Source organism: Procambarus clarkii, chromosome 27 (genome assembly GCF_040958095.1).
Source record: "Procambarus clarkii isolate CNS0578487 chromosome 27, FALCON_Pclarkii_2.0, whole genome shotgun sequence".
Classification (NCBI taxonomy): Eukaryota; Metazoa; Arthropoda; class Malacostraca; order Decapoda; family Cambaridae; genus Procambarus; species Procambarus clarkii.
In genome coordinates, this window is record NC_091176.1 from 4,792,091 (window position 1) to 4,812,268 (window position 20,178).

The following is a 20,178-nucleotide window of genomic DNA, read 5'->3' on the forward strand; positions in this document are numbered from 1 at the left end:
TAGTGAGTATAATTGGACAGACTTGATGCTAGGCAAGGAAGTGAATGAGATGTATGGCAAGTTTTGTGAAATATATGATAAAGGCACAAAAAAATTTATACCAAAACAGAGAAGCAGAACTAGGAAACAGGATTGGTTCAATAGAAATTGCGAGAGGGCTAGAGACCGAAAGACACAAAAATGGAATCAATACAGGAAGAGGCCGAACCCCCAAACATACCAGCGATACAAAGATGCGAGAAACAACTACACGGCAGTGAGGAGAGAGGCAGAAAGAAATTTTGAAAAAGGGATTGCGGACAAATGTAAAACAGAACCAGGTCTATTCTATAAATTCATAAACAACAAATTGCAGGTAAAGGATAATATTCAGAGGTTGAAAATGGGAAATAGATTCACGGAAGATGAAAAGGAAATGTGTGAAACACTAAACGAAAAGTTCCAAAGTGTGTTTGTACAAAATGAAATCTTTAGGGAACCAGATACAATAAGAATTCCAGAGAACAACATAGAACACATAGAGGTGTCTAGAGACGAAGTGGAAAAAATGCTCAAGGAGCTCGGTAAGAACAAAGCAGCTGGCCCAGATGGCGTTTCACCATGGGTTCTGAGAGAATGTGCATCTGAGCTCAGCATTCCACTTCACCTGATCTTTCAGGCATCCCTGTGTACAGGAATCGTAGCAGACGGGTGGAAACAGGCTAACATAGTTCCAATCTACAAAAGTGGCAGCAGGGAAGACCCCCTCAATTATAGACCTGTATCATTGACAAGTGTAATAGTGAAAGTATTGGAAAAACTAATCAAAACTAAATGGGTAGAACACCTAGAGAGAAATGATATAATATCAGACAGACAGTATGGTTTTCGATCTGGAAGATCCTGTGTATCGAATTTACTCAGTTTCTATGATCGAGCCACAGAGATATTACAGGAAAGAGATGGTTGGGTTGACTGCATCTATCTGGACCTAAAAAAGGCTTTCGACAGAGTTCCACATAAGAGGTTGTTCTGGAAACTGGAAAATATTGGAGGGGTGACAGGTAAGCTTCTATCATGGATGAAAAATTTTCTGACTGATAGAAAAATGAGGGTAGTAATCAGAGGCAATGTATCAGAATGGAGAAATGTCACAAGTGGAGTACCACAGGGTTCAGTTCTTGCACCAGTGATGTTTATTGTGTACATAAATGATCTACCAGTTGGTATACAGAATTATATGAACATGTTTGCTGATGATGCTAAGATAATAGGAAGGATAAGAAATTTAGATGCTGTCATGCCCTTCAAGAAGACCTGGACAAAATAAGTATATGGAGCACCACTTGGCAAATGGAATTTAATGTTAATAAATGTCATGTTATGGAATGTGGAATAGGAGAACATAGACCCCACACAACCTATATATTATGTGAGAAATCTTTAAAGAATTCTGATAAAGAAAGAGATCTAGGAGTGGTTCTAGATAGAAAACTATCACCTGAGGACCACATAAAGAATATTGTGCAAGGAGCCTATGCTATGCTTTCTAACTTCAGAATTGCATTTAAATACATGGATGGCGATATACTAAAGAAATTGTTCATGACTTTTGTTAGGCCAAAGCTAGAATATGCAGCTGTTGTGTGGTGCCCATATCTTAAGAAGCACATCAACAAACTGGAAAAGGTGCAAAGACATGCTACTAAGTGGCTCCCAGAACTGAAGGGCAAGAGCTACGAGGAGAGGTTAGAAGCATTAAATATGCCAAAACTAGAAGACAGAAGAAAAAGAGGTGATATGATCACTACATACAAAATAGTTACAGGAATTGATAAAATCGACAGGGAAGACTTCCTGAGACCTGGAATTTCAAGAACAAGAGGTCATAGATTTAAACTAGCTAAACACAGATGCCGAAGAAATATAAGAAAATTCACCTTCGCAAATAGAGTGGTAGACGGTTGGAACAAGTTAAGTGAGAAGGTGGTGGAGGCCAAGACCGTCAGTAGTTTCAAAGCGTTATATGACAAAGAGTGCTGGGAAGACGGGACACCACGAGCGTAGCTCTCATCCTGTAACTACACTTAGGTAATTACACTTAGGTAATTACACACACACACACACATTTACACACGTGTAAAAGTGCATTTTACAATACTTTTGTTAATTTCTTACTGTACAGTATTTATAATGCCACTTTTCACACATTACTTGCTCTGATAGCTGGTTTGGTAGCTGGTTGAGATGGTGTCCAACTTCACTGAGTCTTCTTCGTGAAGCAGAAAAAACTCTTCTCTCCAGTAGGTATTTTTTGAGGGAAATTGTGTTCAGATTATATTTCATTACTCTATTCACTTGTTATAAATGAATTTCAGGCTTAATTTTGTGTTATGAAAGCATACTATATGAAAGTTTGTAAGCATATTATATATAAGTACAAATATTACAATAGAATTATGTGACAATATTTTTTCCCCCTCACAGACTTAAAGAACTCTTATAGAGGGCAATATGTTAATATTGGGTGTGCAGTAGGCAAGAAAGAGTCTCACATTTGGACAATAAGCTTCAATGAAGAATCTAAAAATGTTCCACTTGTTCTTCTGCATGGCTTTGGGTCTGGTGTGGGATTGTGGTGTCTTAATTTTGATTCACTATCAGGAGACAGACCAGTTTATGCAATGGATGTTCTTGGTGAGTGTCCTTACAGGTGGACTGATGAGCAATCTTGATTTAGATGAAATAGCTTGCATTATTTTCTCCTAATTGTGATAAAAACTATATTATGGCAGTAATATTAAAAATCAGGATAATAAATCTAAATAAAAAAGTGGGTTTAACAACACAATCACTTGGAATAACTACATACTGTATATTCCTTGAAGATCTATATTGAAATATTATAGTTTTGTAACCTTGATCTTTTTTTTTTTGGATTTTTAATCCTTTTGTTTTCTAAAGGATTTGGCCGCAGTTCCCGACCATCCTTCACAAAAGACCCACTGGAGGCTGAGCGTGAATTCATTACATCAATTGAATTATGGCAACAGAAGCTGGGTCTGGAGAAGTTTATTCTCCTTGGGCATTCTTTTGGGGGCTTTCTTGCAGCTTCTTATGCCATTAAGCATCCAGAAAGGTGAGTAAATTAACACATTAAATTAATTTAATTAGGCACATAAGCCTAAAATACTCAAGGCATATACTTTATAAATTCCTAATATTCTGAGACAACATAGTCGAGTAAAAATGGCATGCAAACAAATGACACCGTAATACCATAAATGAAATATAATGTGGCTTCAGGCTTGGGCCTAGTATTGGTTAGGGTGCTGCTATTCTAGTCATGATAGTCATGAGCATTGGCTAGGAGAGAACTGGTAATTTAGCAAGTGCTGTTTGGCAGCTCCTGTGATGTCAGCAGTCCCAGTAGCGCAGTGGTAACAGACTTGCCCCACGCTTTGAAAGGGATTTAGCCTAGGTTCTTATCCAGGCCCGGGATGATTAAACGGGCACCTCTCCTTAACTGTACCCCTCTGTTTACCAAGCAGTGAATGGGTATCTGGTTGTTAAATGATTTGGCGGGTCGTATTCCGGGGAAATATATTCTTTCTTTAATAATAATCGTATTCTTTTCTCGTGTGTGACCCGGTTCTGCCTTCTGAGGTCGCCATAATGTCCTCTCCTGAAGTCAGGTTTTTTCAACTGCTTCAACCTGCTTATTTTCTTCCAGATTATAACGCTTTGCATACTTTATTCCCAAAAAGACATGGTCACTTTTACCCAAGGGAGGAAGGTACTGAATGTCAAATATCTCTTTCTCCTTCCTGGTAAATATCAAATCTAGCATAGAGGGAACGTCCCCTTTCCTCATCCTCATAGCTTGTTTGACAGGGTTTAGTTGGGGCCGAGACCCGGGCGGTTTCGGGGGCTGCCCCGTTCGGGTTGGGGACGGAGGTTTTCGAGCTTGTTCCTCCTGCCAAGGTTTCTCTTCCTTTTCTTTAAGGGCGGAGGGCTTGGAGGACGGCTCTGTTGTGGGTTCCCATGGCTGTGGGGGATGCCTGCTAGCAGTTCTGGGGCAGTTTGCCCCTGCCTGGATTTTCTGCTTCTGGGCAGAGTTTTTTTGCCCATCCAGTCTGCTTGCTTCCTACTTTTGCTGGCGTGTTTTCGTATCTTTTGTGTCGGTCACAGCCCTCTGTTCTGGTGGCCATTTTCTTCTGCTGGTTTCCCGGCGTGGCCACCAGGGCAGCGTTGTGATTTGTTTACATGCGCCTGGGTGTGCGAGCGAGCGTCATGGGTGAGTTTTTTCACCATTTTTCAGGGGTTTTATTCTCCTGTTGTCGTTTCTTTGCTTTTCTTGTGTTTTCTGCCCGTTTTCTGTTTCTCTAGGAACGTTTGAGTGTTGATTTTACTCCGGGTTTTCCGTTTTGTCTGTTTTGGGTCTGGGCCCTAGAGTTTGGGCTCAGTGTCCCTGTCTGTTATGCTTGCTCCCACACCTTGTCCCTCGGTTTTCGGTCTGTTTTGACCGTCTCCCTGGGGGTTCTGTCTGGGGGACTGTGCGTTCTGTGGTGCATCTCCGCTGGCAAATGTGGTGGTTTGGGCTCCAACTGGTTCGATTCCGGTGTTTCTTTGGGTTCTTTGGTTTCGTTCCGAAGGTTTCTTCCTCTTGGGCCCTCTTTGTGGGTTCAGGGGGCTTTGTTTCCTTGTGTGTGACCCAGTTCTGCCTTCTGAGGTTCCGGGGTCTTCCTGGCTTGCAGACTGATCTTTTTGGGTCTTGGCACGTGTTGTGGTCTTGCTGGGACTTTGGGGTTTTGTTGTATAGGTGGGCCTTTTGATGCAGTTTTGTGCCTTCTTCACCTGGCTGGCGTAGTGCTCTCTGCCCATTGGTCGACGGCTTGTAATTTTCTTTTTACGTGTATGTGTGTGTACACATGTACATGTGTACACTGTGTGTACATGTGTATGTGCTAATGCACGTGTGTGTAATACACCTTGTGGGTCCATGTATTTATATATGTCTGTGTATATGTATATATGTATGTATGTGTATATACATAATATATATGTGTATATGTGTATTATGTGTATGTATACTTTTTCTTTTCGAAGGAGCTCTGTTCCCTTCACTGTTGACAGGGCACTGGGGGAGCAGCTTGCTCTGTTGACTCTTGCATGGTCCCACATTCTCAGGAATCTGTACACCAGTTGATTGACAGTTGAGAGGCGGGACCAAAGAGCCAAAGCTCAACCCCCGCAAGCACAATTAGGTGAGTACAATTAGGTGAGTACAGTTAGTGGGTGCTTTTGGTTGTCTTCCGGCCTCTGGTGGCAGCGGCGGACGGCTTCTCCCCCTTTGGGGGGGGGTTCAGGGCTGGCGGGGTAGGCTTCTTCCCCTGCGCTTCGTCATGTCATCTTAGTGGGTACATTGGACATGGTCGATCCGCCCCATCCTTCTGGGGTTCCCATCTGCTCTATGCAGACATGGGCCTGGCGAATCTGCAGTTCTTCTGGACTTCTTCAGTCTGCGCCCTGGATTCTATGACCTCATCGGAGGACTGTTTGTCTCCTATCCGGCTTCTGTTGGGGCCGGGTGCCTGGATGGTGGCCCTGGACCTCCAGGTCAATTCTTGGCACGTTCCTCTCCAGTTCTCCAGGACTGACACAGTTGATGGTGAGGCTTCAGGCTTCCCGCTTTTGTTGCCTTCCCTATTTTGTAATTGGCACTTGGTGTATTTACGCATCTTTACTGGATCTTGGTGCCCTGTCTGAGTCTGCTTGGGATTCGGTGTCTGGCCTACCTCGAAGACTGGCTGGTGTGGGCTCCCAGTTGGTCCGCTTGTCTCCTTGCCAGGAGTGTAGTTCTTTCCAGATCGCCGGGTTCGGTTTCCTGATGATCTGGGGGCTGTTCCATCTGTTTGCGTCCCGGGTTCGGACCTGGCTGAGTCTTGTTTAGGGCTCTTGGGCCGCTCCCTGTCTTTCCCTCCAGAAGTGTTGCTGCGGCTGTGGTCCCACCTTCGGCTGTTCATGAGGGGTTCCCGGGTTGCTCGGCGGTTGCTTGAGCAGTTGTGCGGGAGTCTGAACTTTGATGTGCTGGTCTGCCCACAGGGTCGGGTTTGACTTCGGTGTCTGTTTGGTTCCTTCGGAGACTCCCCTTCCGCCTCTCTTGCAATCGTTGGGTTCGTTCTTCTGGGGATCTTGTGTTGGTGCTGCGTCACCAGCTTCCTCTTTGGGGTTTTCGGGGTTCTGTGCCTTGGCACCTCCCCGATCCTTCGCTTGATGTGTTCACGGACGGGTCATCTCTCGGCTGGGGCTTTGTGACCAGTGCTCACCAGGTCGGCCATGGATGGTGGGGTTTGTCCGTCCGTTGGGCTTACAGCACGGTTCGGGAGTTTGTGGCTGTCTGGTGTGCGCTTCGGAGGGTTCGGGTCACTCGGTGCTTTACCATTCAGCTCCATTCAGACTGTTCTCTCGCAGTTCTTTGCTGGAACCACAGGGTTTCTCTTAGGTGTTTGACCTTTGGGGTTGGTCCCTTAGAGTGGCTCGTTTGCTGGATTCTCTGGGTTTGGCTAACCGTGAGGTTCATGTCTGGGTTGTGTCCTACGTCCTGGCGGACAGCTGTCTCCGTTCATTCCTCTGTTCGCGGTTTGGCCAGTCGTCGCCGACTCGTTTCGTTGGCTTTGCCAGACGTACGGACTCCTGGCCATGGACGTCTTCGAGTCTGCGTGGTCTAGGCGTCGCCCATTCTATGTGGCGCCCTTACCCACCTGCGAGGCGTTCACGGTGGATGCCTTTCGGCAGGACTGGTCGAGGTGGGGGTACCTGTTCCTCTTCCCGATCCAGCTGTTGCTTCGGGTTCAGGCTCAGTTAGAGCCCATTCCCACGAGAGTAGTCCTTATGGTCCCTTGGTGGCCGGCCCAGCTTTATTTTTGGACGCTGCTTGATAGGTGTCCGAACGTGGGGCGTTTTCCCGCTCCGCCTCTTTCGGCAGGTCGGACCAGTCCTGTACGTGACTGGTTCGGCCTTCTCCTCGGCTCTTCGCGTCTGGTATTTTGACGCAGGTATCACCATCTCTGTGGTGATCAGGTGACTTTGTTGAGGGTGTCCCACCTGCGAGCTTCGTCTTGGGGACAGTATGACGTTCCTGGTGTTTCTATGCACTTTTTTCTTGCTCTTCGTAGGTTGTCTTCTCTTTTGCATCGGGTTGTCTTGTCCTTTCTTGGGTTTTCAGGACTACAGTTATTTGATGTTTCTTACTGTCGCCTCGTTTTGTGCGGCGCTGGCGGAGCCGCTCTGGCTTGCGTTCGGAGTAGACGTCACATCTGCCCCATTCCGTACACTCTCTCATGTTTCGTTTCACCTCTGGCCTGCTCATGCGTCGCCTGAGCTGTCCTGGTCCTAGATCAGGGTGCCCTCTTTTCTTCTCCTCAGTTTGTGGTAACCCCTTCGGTTCACGCTTCTGCTCTTTGGTACTGGTGGTAGGTTTGTACGTTTGCAGCCTTTCTCCGTCCTGGCGACGGTTGAGACGGATGCTTTCCGGAGAGATCCTTGGGTTATTGATGCTTGATTGGTTCGGCCGGGGGTGCGTCCTGTGTTGTCCGGTTGAGCTTTTTTGTCGTTACCTGCGTACCGTGTCTGGGGATGCGCTTTGGGTTGATCCGGTTCCCTGTTTCAGGGCTCGGGTCTCCCAGGTCGTCCGCAGAGTTTTTAAGTCTTCCAGCCTGCGGTTTGTCCGTGCTGTTTGAATGTTTGCAGCTTTCGCTGCTGTGTTGGTGACGTCCAGGGCTCATTTCGGGCGGTCCTTTGAGGGTCGCACAGGTTCTTGGCCGCCCATTCTTTATGTGCGTGTCTGCTCCTGTGCGTTCTTGTTGCCTTGGGTCGCAGGTTGCATCCTGTTGTCTCGGCCTTGCATTGCGGAGTTTGTGGCGGCCGCCTCGCGGGTCCGCCCTTTCTTTTCCTTCTCTTTGGGTATGAAGCTCCAGGGAGCCGTAGGGGCTCTCCACAGAAAACCAGCGTTGAATGTAATGAAACGCCATTTTCTGGGTGAGCCCCGGAGGCTCCCTGGCAACCTTCTCTCCCACAACGTTTTCTTCGCGTTGGTTGAAGCTTAGCTTCCGAACTGATGCTAGGCAGCCGGCGTGGTGAGGTCTGGGGCTCCCCCCTCCCCCTGTCGGGGCAGGGAGGGCTGCGCGGACGATCGGCGCAGCAGTAAAGTGTGATGTTTGCTTGTTTCCTTGGGATTGTAGGGAGTTTCTACCTCTCTGTTCGGTTTTTTGTTTTAGTTTTTTACCATGTGGGGTTTGTTTTGTTATGCCTGCCTTTCTGGGTGCCTAACCCCGGTTGGTGGCAGATAAGGAAAGCCCCAACCACAAGGGGGTTTTCCAGGGCCATTGCTCCCTGAAACCTCTCTGAAGGGGCCAGATTCTGGCGCTGGTCCCTGGTAGGTCTGAACGCCTTAGCTTATGTCCCAGTCTAATATAACATACATTAGCCCGATTAGCTCCAGGGAGCCTCCGGGGCTCACCCAGAAAATGGCGTTTTATTACATTCAACGCTGGTTTTTTGTCCCTGTGGTGCTTGGCGGTGAACTATATGTATTTTTGATCATTAGTTTATCATCCTCATGGCAGATCTCTAGTGCTATTATGTCAACTTCTTGTGGATTGGCAATCATTATTTCGTTTACTTTTAGGTGTTCTTTCACCAGCACAGCAACGCCACCGCCTTAACTAATTTTTCTGTCCTGTCTTCAAATTGAGTAGCCCCTTGGGAATATGACCTCATTTAAAATAACATCTTTAAGTTTTGTCTCTGTGAGTGCAACAATGTCTGGTGTCTGCAGCTGTATTACATCACTTAACTCCAGTATCTTTGATCTCACTCCATCTATGTTGGTGTATGCAGTCTTCAGGAACTTGTTTCCCCTCTCCTTATTCTTCACTACCCCTCTCTCTCTAGCCATTTTGTTTGTTTGCCTTTTTCCTGTACCATTTTACTGGCCTACCTACCCCTATCACTTTGTAGAATAAAAGGATTGATTTCTTCTTCGTTTCTGCTCTCATTTAGACTTTTGCCTCAACGATGTTTAGTTTCAGCTTCTCTCTATCTTCTCTTGAAAGATCTCGTCTTAACGACCACCCTTTCCCATCCTCATCACTTTGCAATTTTCTAGCATTCCTTAGTACTTCTTCCATCTGTTTGGCACCGTTTAGGGTGATCCTCAAAGGTCGATCTTTCCCTTTTCCATACCTGCCTATTCTCCTGTAGTTGCACACGTTTTCTATGGTAGTAAGACCTTCCATGAGGCCAATAATTTTATCTACTACTTTCGCTTCGTCTACAGGTCTTTCTGACCTAGATGTTATCTCCTTTTCTTTGCAACCAAAAATGATCAGGGACTCACTCCGATCAACTGTGTTTTGCAACAACTTTGGGTTAGATGCCAATTCCTTTCTCACTTCCAGCCTAATGTTTGTTTTATCCTGGTTGCTGCAGTGTTTGGCTTCATTTACAGCTTCTTCAATTTTTTCCTTCTCCTTGGCCACTTGTGCATAGGTAAGTTGCATATCCTTCTTGCACTGTTCTATTCCCTGTGTAACTTCCTCCGTCTGTGCTGACAAAAACTGTTCTCCTGTTGAATTTCCTTTCCTATTGTAGTCATTTATGTTTAAATTTGCTTTAACTTCTTCCAAAGCTATTTTTAGGAGTTTTTCTGGGTGCAGCCCCTTCAGCTCCCCGGTACTTATCCACGCTTATATGCTAATGTCAGACTTTGGCATCAGTCATGTGTATGGAGTTCTATGGGCCTACTGGGGACCTCGAGCCAGAACCTGGCCCCTTCAGAGAGGCAAGGGGAGCAATGGCCTATAGAAACCTCTGTGCGGTTGGAAGCATTCTATGTTTGCCATCAACTGGGTCAGGCACCCAGAAAGGTAAGCGTCCCAAAACAAACCCCTATTCTGGTGAAAATTGCTATCACAAGCCGAACAAGTGGATAGAACTTCCCTAAAAGAAACGCACAAACGATTATGATGTCACACGTTGCCGCGTCGCTGTCTGCGCAGCTCCCCCCCTCCCCGGGAGGGGGAAGGGGAAGCCCTTGGAAGCAGCTTGTTTTCACCAATCATGGCGGCCAGCTCTGTTCAGCCTGGGTACGCTGTCCTCTTGTGAGGTTTTCTTTTTTCTTTTTGTTTGTCTGCCTGGTTGGGGGGGTCTGCCTTCGTTCTTGCCCCATGTGTCCCCTGTGTACTGAGTACTCTTCCTTCTTCCGGTGGTTCCCCCTGCTAGGTCCCCATGAGTGTACACATCCCGGGGCTAGTTCTTAGAAGGTTGTTTGGTAGACTTGGGCACCGGTTAGCAGTACCCTGCCAGGGATTACCTGAGCACGAGACCTATTATAGTAAACGCTCAGGACCCTGGGAAACCCCTGGGGGCGCATGGGTCCGATGGATGTGACCCCAGAGTCCCCCTTCACTTTCAGTGAGTTTGAGGGTTGCTCTGTCCCCTTGTCTCTGGGTGACTGTCTTTGCCTCTGTCTGCTGCCTGTGGGGTCGTTGACGCCTTCAGCCCGGAGTCCTGCTAGTTTTGTTGCTTGTTTGTGACTTGGTTACCCATGAGAAACCACAAGGTCTTCTCTGAATACTTTTTATTTTCTTCTCCGAGGAGGCTATGGGTCTCCACATTGGCACCAGAGGTGGTATATATATATATATATATATATATATATATATATATATATATATATATATATATATATATATATATATATATATATATATATATATATATATATATATATATATATATATATATATATATATATATATATATATATATATATATATATATATATATATATATATATATATATATATATATATATATATATATATATATATATATATATATATATATATATATATATATATATATATATATATATATATATATATATATATATATATATATATATATATATATATATATATATATATATATATATATATATATATATATATATATATATATATATATATATATATATATATATATATATATATATATATATATATATATATATATATATATATATATATATATATATATATATATATATATATATATATATATATATATATATATATATATATATATATATATATATATATATATATATATATATATATATATATATATATATATATATATATATATATATATATATATATATATATATATATATATATATATATATATATATATATATATATATATATATATATATATATATATATATATATATATATATATATATATATATATATATATATATATATATATATATATATATATATATATATATATATATATATATATATATATATATATATATATATATATATATATATATACCCAGTCTTATGCTGACTATGCGGGTGCAGGCAGCACGGGCGTTGGACGTTGAGCTTCGATGGTGGCAGGTTGTTTGCTCCCAGGAAGTCCCGAGGCTGCCCCGTTTTGGTTGGTGTTGGTTGTTTTGGTTCCTTCCACGCCCCCTTGTCTTTCCCCTGTTGTGGTCTAGTCTGGTCCCCTTCCTACCTGCATCCGGATCCTTACCACTGTGGGTTCGGGGTCAGGGCGGAGCTTCTTTGGTTTTGAGACTGGCGATCTCGGGGAATTCCCCTTCCGGGGTAGCGACGGGGGCATTCAAGCCTGTTCCTCCAGCTGTGTTGTACGAGTCTGCCAGTGGGCTCGCTCCCTTAGTATTTTCGCGGCTACCCCGTTTTTTCTTGTGAGGCCGGGGCTTTGGGGGGACAGCTCGGCCTGGGGGCTGGTGAGGGGCTGACTTGGGGTACCTAGGGCCCCGTTGGACCTCTCCAGGGTTTTTCTACCCTCTGAGCGGGGCTTGCGGGTTACGCAGAGTGGAATTTTTTTCCTCCCCCCTCTCCGTATGAGTTGTTGGGCGTCGGCCCCGCCCTTGGCTCGGTTCCTTGTCCCTTGAGTCAGTTGGTTCCGTTCTGTTGGTGGGTGTTGTTCTCCGTTATTCCCCCCTTTTTCGTGGGATGGTACTTCTCCGTCATGTTCCCCTCTTTTTGGGGTTCTACATGACTTTTGGTCTCGGGTGCGACTGTGCCTTTATGAGCCTTCGTGATTTGTGCTTCTTTCTGTGTGTTCTTGAAGGTTCAGGAAGGTTTTTCGCTACTTTTCGTATTATTGGAATGTCTGTTGTCTTTCAGTGTGGCTTTCCTCCGGTCCTTTCTAGGGCTTGTTGGTCCTCTTCTGTGCTTATTCTTGGTTTTCGACCCTGTTGCATTCTTTTGTTGTGGTCTCTTCTCTCCGTGCTCTCTCTTGGCACTGCTTGTTTTCTTTCCATAGTCCTGGTCCTGGATGACAGATTGGGCTACTTGTAGCCCAATTGGGTTCCCGATCAAGTTTATTGTCTTCATTTCATAAGCCGGCTATGTATGTAGCTGTTTACTCCTTTTTTGGCTCCTGTCCCATGAGCTGGGCTGTTTCTTCTATTTAGCGGTTCACTCGGGTCACGAACTGTTTGGCTACTTTTCTTGTGAAGTAGTCCTAGTTGGCGCCTTCCCGCCAAGCGAGTTGTGCGGTTTGGACATCGTGTTCTGCGCATGCGCCGTGGGAGTTTGTTTTGGTCTGAGCGGTGTGCACCAGTGCTAGTGTTTTGCGTCCTTTTCTTTCGGGTGTTTCGCCTCTCGCACATGTGCATTAGTGACATGTGGTACTTGTTACTGTGTCAGGATGTTGGGGTGACATTTTGCTGCAGTTTTGTGCCTGGGGTTGCGTGTTGGGGAATGATTGTGGCATTTTTCGTGGTCTTCTCTGGGGTCCCTCATTCCTTTCCCGTCTTGGAGTGCCTGGCTTGGCCCTTCCATGTACATTGGTTTCTCTGTCCTCACCTGGTTGTCCCTGGTTGTGCTTCCTGGGGTTGAGCTTGGCTTTTTCGTCCTGCCTCTCCCTTGTTGCTTCCCTGACATCTACTGGGCTCTGTCTTGTCTGCACTTGCAGCTGTGTGTGGGGTCAGCCTCCACCACTTCCCTTCCTCATGCATTCCATTTGTTTACTACTCTGCCAATTGGAATGTTTCTTTCTTGCGTTTCTTTGGCTCCTTTGGATGCTCCTTCCGCCTGTGTCGCATGTTACGTGTACACTTGTGTTCATTAGTGTTTTCGTTGCTCGTACCCCTCGGTTCGGGTACTAGTCTGGTGGCAAACCTTTGCACCTTCTTCAGTTTGATTTGTTGCGACAGGGCCTGCGACTCTGTGTTGTTGGCATGACTTGTTGGGACATGGTCTGCAGCTCTGTGGGTTGGTTGTGTCCCTTTCGTTCCAGATTTGCTGCATGCCTTCTTCGTTTGTCATCTTCCTGCTTCACTCTTGTCCCTGGCCGTTGGGGCTGTTCTCTTGGTCTTTTTCTCGTTTTCTCCTATACACTGTTGTGTGTTTGTGCCTTTTGGCCCTCATGTTGCCAGGTTTGGGTTTCTGTTTTTCTGGCTTGCCCTGCCTGTTGGCATTTTCAGGGTCTCGCGGTGTCCCTTCTCTGGAGTCTTGCATTGGACCCGTAGTCTCCAATCTCCTGGCTCGCTCGCTCGCATTGGGGAGTTTTTATGTTCGGCAGACGTTCCATATCCTTCTTTGCCTGCTTGGGTTCCGGCTCTGCTTGGTTGGTGGTCGCACCCGAGATCTTCCCGCAGCTCCGCCTCTTTTTAGGCTCGAATGAACTTTGAAAGAGCTGGTTAGGTCTGCCTCGAGTCATTCACCTTTGGTTGATGGTCAAATGGCTTCATTGTTGGTGTTCTACTTGCGTGCTTCTTTTTGGCAGCAGTATGGGTTTTTTTGGCGGTCCTTCCTTTTCCTTCTGTCCCTTCTTAGGTGGCTGCATTTGTTGGTGGAAGTTCGGGGCCGTCATCTTGCCCCATACTGTCGCCTCGTTTTGTGCGGTGCTGGCAGAGCCGCTTCAGCTTGCTTTCGGTCTTGGTGTTACATCTGCACTCTTGTGTAAGCTATCTCGTGCGTTGTTTCACCTCTGGCCTTCTCCTGGTCTTTGGACAGCGCGCTCTTTCTTCTTCTCCTCAGTTTAGAGTGGACAGCACACTGGACTTGTGATCCTGTAGTCCCGGGATCGATCCCGGGCGCCGGCGAGAAACAATGGACAGAGTTTCTTTCACCCTATGCCCCTGTTACCTAGCATTAAAATAGGTACCTGGGTGTTAGTCAGCTGTCACGGGCTGCTTCCTGGGGTGGAGGCCTGGTCGAGGACTGGGCCTCGGGGACACTAAATAAAAAGCCCTGAAATCATCTCAAGATAACCTCAAGAACCCATATCAATTTCTACCACTGGTTTTCTACTGGCTGTCTTTGCAAGCATATCAACATTGTCATGTCTTGAGATGCCATCATGTGATAGTATCCATAGGAATTTAATTTTGAATCTGTTTTCTTTAGCATCTGAAACATATTTTAGTGTATAGTAATTTAAATGAATTTTCAAATTGATTTTGTTTATTGCATATGATTTATAACAGCAAGAATACTGTAGTTTTAAGACATTGGGAAAAGGCATTTGTAATTTTTAGATTTTTATGCTCTCAGTGGAAAATTTAATATAAGATGAATATTCCATGCAGGATTCATCACCTCATCTTGGCTGATCCATGGGGCTTCCCAGAACGTCCGTTGGATGTGGCCGAGCGCTATAAATTTCCCTTCTGGGTCAAAGTCATTGGTGCCGTGCTCCAACCCTTCAACCCTCTCTTTGTTGTGAGAACAGCTGGGCCATGGGGTAAGTGGATTTAATTACACATAGAAATCACAGTTGCGTGATACATCAAATGAACAAATCCACAAGGGCTGTGACAAGGATTCGAACCTGCGTCCGAGAGCATCCCAGACGCTTCCTTAATCGACTAAGCTACGACATGGTCAAAAGGAGTTGAAACCGAAGTTCTACTGAACTCACTGGATCCTGCAACCTCTCCGAGGCACAAACCAGGGTTTTACACAACTCCCCCATGCACTCAAGCTATGCCAATAGGCCGTTCTCCCTCTTCGCCCTTACTTCATTACACACAGAAATCACAATTGCATGATACATCAAATGAACACATCCTCGTCACGGCCCTTGTTGATTTGTTCATATGATGCATCACGCAATTGTGATTTCTGTGTGTAATGAAGTAAGGGCGAAGAGGGAGAATGGCCTATTGACATTGCTCGAGTGCATGGGGGGAGTTATGTAAAAACCCTAGTTTGTGCCTCGGAGAGGTTGCAGGATCCAGTGAGTTCAGTAGAACTTCGGTTTCAACTCCTTTTGACCATGTCGTAGCTCAGTCGATTAACCACTTAAATGCGCCAACCGAGTATTCTCTTTTTGAATTTTCGATACCAATTCTAAATGTGTACGAGGTTGGTTGTGTACGAAATGGACTCTTAGTACCTCCAGTGAGAGGCAGCCATCTTGGAAAAAATTCCCAGAATGCCCTAGGGCTGCTGGCTGGATTAGTACTGAATGAGCAACCATGGGTGGCACACGCGCCTCTGGCTCCCAAACACCTGTCCGACGCGGTGTTGAAAGATAACTCTCTGTTGGTGAAATTCAAACCTTATTGTTTGAAGAACATAAGGGTCACAATATTGGTGAAGCTAGGCACAATAAGGACCTAACACAAAGGTCGGATGCAAGGGATACAGCACCTATGAGGACGATACAGCAAGCATATCCAGTTGTAGCTCTGAGTGTCACCCTTGCAATCCTATGCTATCTCCAATTTATTTAGATGATACATAGATGAATCGTTTTCTGGGTTCAATGATGATGCATCTGATACAAGTAGCATAGATGAACAGTGTTAGTGGCTTCCATGGTGGTGTTTTCCATAGATATTTTCAAGAATACCTGAATCTCTTCCTAACTGATGGACACTCTTTGAGGCAAGCTGAATCTCTTTCTGACTGGCGGACACTCTTTGAGGTAAGCTGAATCTCTTCCTGTGTGGGACCATACAAAATGATCTTTTCAAGACTACCTTACAAATTGATCTTTTCCTATAATCTTTTCAATGCTACCTTATGCTTTACAAGCTTGGCTACATACAACCTACAAGTTCTAAAGCCAAGGGTGTATGTGAGTGCGTTATTTACAAGCACACAGAATGAAGAAACAGGAAGTGAAAATTTATCTGTACCTGGTGCACTGAGAGCGAAGTCGCGCTGTGTACCATGGGCTACTTCGTTGATTATTACTCACTTCCGAAGTACTGAGTGTGTAATACAGTGTGTTACTGTGTAAATAGTGTGTGAAACTGTACATATTGTAATTTTAGTGAATTTTTAACAGGTAATATTGCGACAATAAACATTTATTGTGGACACATTACTGACACATGTATCGCAGTTCCATGGAACATTATGAACTTTCTACTGTATACATTTTGTAAAGGACACAAATATGCATCATATACAATAAAAAAACAAATAAAACTGCATTGGAAATACATAAAACAAATAATTGAAAATATATTTGTTGCCACACCCGTTGCTCGAATGGCCCGCGCGATCATGTCTGGGCGATTCACGCACGGGCGACCAGGCCCTGATGACGTCACAGCGCACCTTGTCCATGTCTCCACAGCCAAAGTAAGTGGAATTTGGTATTTATTTTTACATAGACATGTTTAGGGAAGGGAATTTATCACTTTACGAAGAAAAAAGAATTTTTTGGGAACACTTTATTTCATGCGCACCGGGGGAGTTTCCTAATAAACTCGGCGCAGCACGGTGGTTAAGGCAGCGTCTGGGATGCTCTCGGACGCTGGATACTGGATAGGATGCTAGATACTCAATTTCCTGTCGAACAGAACACAAAGAGTAACAGTCAATCAAGTGAAATCGAGTCCAAGCGCAGTTAAAAGCTCTGTACCTCAAGGTACAGTCCTTGCACTGCTACTGTTCCTTATTCTCATATCAGATATAGAAAAGAATACACGTCGCAGCTTCGTGTCATCATTTGCAGACGACACAAAAATCAGCATGAAAATTACCTCTGCTGAAGACATTGAAAAATTACAAGCAGATATCAACAAAGTTTTCGATTGGGCAGCAGAAAATAACGTGATGTTTAACAGTGATAAATTTCAGGTATAGAGCACCACTTGGTTTCCGAACCCCTTGGGGACGAGACCTGTCGGTTATCGTGTAAGTTCGTAAATGAGAATGGAGGAAAATGGACAGAGAATTTTTTTTTAATTTAACAAAAAATTCTAAGGGAAAAAATCGCAGATTCATAGCATAAATGCAACAAATGAAATAAAGTTCATTGTGTAATTGCATTCACTCACCCCTACCCTTCCTTCTCTCACTGCTTCTATCTCTCACTGCATCTCTCCCTCACTGCCTCCCCCCTCACTGCCTCTCCCCCCTCACTGCCTCTCCCCCCTCACTGCCTCTCCCCCTCAATGCCTCACTGCCTCTCCCCCTCAATGCCTGCCATCCCTCCCTCACTGCCTTCCTCATAACATGAGAACAGCAGGCTATGGAGGAGGGGGAGCTACTAACGGGGTGGAGGCGGTGTAGAGGCGGACATGTCTGTCAGCGCCTGGTCACAGATGCCAACTGTGCATAATTCGTAAATAAAACTATATTTGTTTAATTAATAAATAGGAAATCATATAACATGTTAATGATTAATAATGTATATTAATATATGAAAATTAACATTTTGGCATAAATATTTTACAACTAAGATTAAAATTTGTAATACAATATTGGCGATAAGTTTGGCAACCATCGCCTGGTCAGCAAATCCTTCCTTACTGCCTCCCTCACCACTCCACCAACAAAGAGAATGGGGGGGGGAGAATTAGTGAGAGAGAAGAAATAGTGGGAGGGGGGAGAATTAGTGAGAGAGGGAGGGAGGGGAAGGTAGGGAGAGATGCTAGGAGGGAGAATGGGAGAATTAGGGAGGGAGGGAAAGGCAGTCAGGCACCCAGCCTGCCTGCCTGCCTGCCTGCCTGCCTGCCTGCCTGCCTGCCTGCCTGCCTGCCTGCCTGCCTGCCTGCCTGCCTGCCTGCCTGCCTGCCTGCCTGCCTGCCTGCCAGCCAGCCAGCCAGCCAGCCAGCCAGCCAGCCAGCCAGCCAGCCAGCCAGCCAGCCAGCCAGCCAGCCAGCCAGCCAGCCAGCCAGCCAGCCAGCCAGCCAGCCAGCCAGCCAGCCAGCCAGCCAGCCAGCCAGCCAGCCAGCCAGCCAGCCAGCCAGCCAGCCAGCCAGCCTCTCTGCCTGCCTGTGCCAATCCCTGCCAGCCTGTCAGCCTGCTTGCCTGCCTTTCCCTCCCTCCCTAATTCTCCCATCCCCCCCCCCCCTCACTACTTCCTTCATGCCTACCTCCCCCTCCCTTTCTCTCTAATTCTCCCTTTCTCACTAACTCCCCCTCTCTCTCATACTGTCTTCCATCTAAGCTCCCCCATCCACCCACCAGTCAGCAATCACTGGCGCAATGTGTGCATTTGGAGCCGACATGGTGCACAGATGTTTCTTGATTGTGCAGATATGTAAAACAAAATTACAGAATGAACTCTCCAGCCTCGTGACAAATCAAAATAATAGGAATAATAGGCCGTGAATCTGTGAAATCACAGGGTAGAAGGCGGCAAACTGGACCATCTCCCACCCATCACCATGGGCCGGCGCGATGCTTGGCGGACCGCTTCCTACCCGAACTTTGTTCGTGTAGCATGACTCCCCAACCCCAATCGGGAAACTGGAAGTTTCAGATAACTAAAGTTCGGAAACCAAGTGGTGCTCTGTACTCAGGTACAGCAAAAATGAGGATCTGATACATAATGCAGGGTACAAAACACAATCGAATATGCCCATAGTAGGAAAACAGCATGTCAAGGATTTGGGAACAATGATGTCCGACGATCTAACGTTTAGGGAGCATAACCAAGCAAATATTGCGTCAGCCAGAAAAATGATAGGATGGATTACGAGAACTTTCAAATCCCGGGATCCCATCACAATGGTAGTACAGGCATACCTCAGAATACGATTTTAATCCGTTCCTGGAGACGCCTCGCCTTCCGAAAACTCGCATTCCGAAGTTAATTTCCCCATAAGAAATAAAGGGAAATGAATTAATCCGTTCCTGACTACCCCAAAAACCCCACATCAAACTAAATTTTTATACCTAATTCATCTAAATAAACCTACAAAAGTATGTTCCAGTTATTACTTACCTTACTGTCGAGTGCTGTAGGCGTATGGAAGATGGTGAGGAGGGGGGAGGAGGAGAGGAGTTAGTGTTTGGAAGGGGAGTCCCCTTCCATAATCACATCAGGCAGTGAGGACCTTTCTGGTGTGCTCTCCCTGGGACGTTTAACCTGAGTGCCACTAGGTCCTGGTTGAGGTTCACTGCTCGATTTCTTCACCAAATATTTGTCCATGAAAGCTTGCTTTTCCCTTCTTCGCAAGCTCTCTCTGTAGTAAGGCATCACAGTGTCATTGAAAAGATTAAGACAACGGCCTACTACAGTTTTGTCTGGGTGAGTGTGTTCAATAGTTGTTTGAATCTCTTCCCACATCTGACACACCTTCCTCATTACTGCAGAAGGGACATTCGCTGGTGCTGTTGCCACCACCTCCTCCTCCACTGCAGAATCATTCGCTGCTGTGTTGGCTTCCTGTTCCTGTTGAAGGGCTAGGAGTTCTTCGGTGGTCAGTTCTTCGTTGTGTTCTTCCACCAACTCCTCCACATCATCACCATCCAATTCCAAGCCCATTTTCTGGCCTAGACTAACAATTTCCTCAACAATAGGCGCATCATTTATAGGCTCAAACCCCTCAAAGTCTAGTTCTCTCACACCTTCAGGCCACAATTTTCTCCAGCCAGAGATCAGGGTTCTTTGAGTCACTTCTTGCCAGGCTTTGTCAATGAGTTTTAAAGCACTAAAAATGTTAAAATGCTCTCTCCAGAACTCTTTGAGGGTGAGGTTTGTGGCTTCAGTCACTTCAAAACATTTCCGGAAAAGTGCCCTTTCATACAGTTTCTTAAAATTCGCTATGATTTTCTGGTCCATAGGCTGAATTAGAGGAGTGGTGTTAGGAGGAAGGAATTTAACTGTGAGGAATTTATTGCATTGAGGCATCAAATCATCTTCCAAGCCTGGAGGATGAGCAGGAGCATTGTC

The 20,178-nt window shown here is 45.4% G+C and overlaps 1 protein-coding gene across 1 annotated transcript in view; it reads left to right on the forward strand.

Annotated features, from left to right (window-relative positions):
• The window catches only part of LOC123762744 ((Lyso)-N-acylphosphatidylethanolamine lipase), a 76,495-nt gene that overhangs the window by 23,378 nt on the left and 32,939 nt on the right, over nt 1–20,178 (forward strand). Inside the window, exons 2-5 of the mRNA XM_045749498.2 lie at nt 2,206–2,282; nt 2,467–2,676; nt 2,944–3,118; nt 14,624–14,778. Coding sequence (XP_045605454.1) covers nt 2,206–2,282; nt 2,467–2,676; nt 2,944–3,118; nt 14,624–14,778 — 617 coding nt within the window. The remainder of the gene's footprint in view (nt 1–2,205; nt 2,283–2,466; nt 2,677–2,943; nt 3,119–14,623; nt 14,779–20,178) is intronic.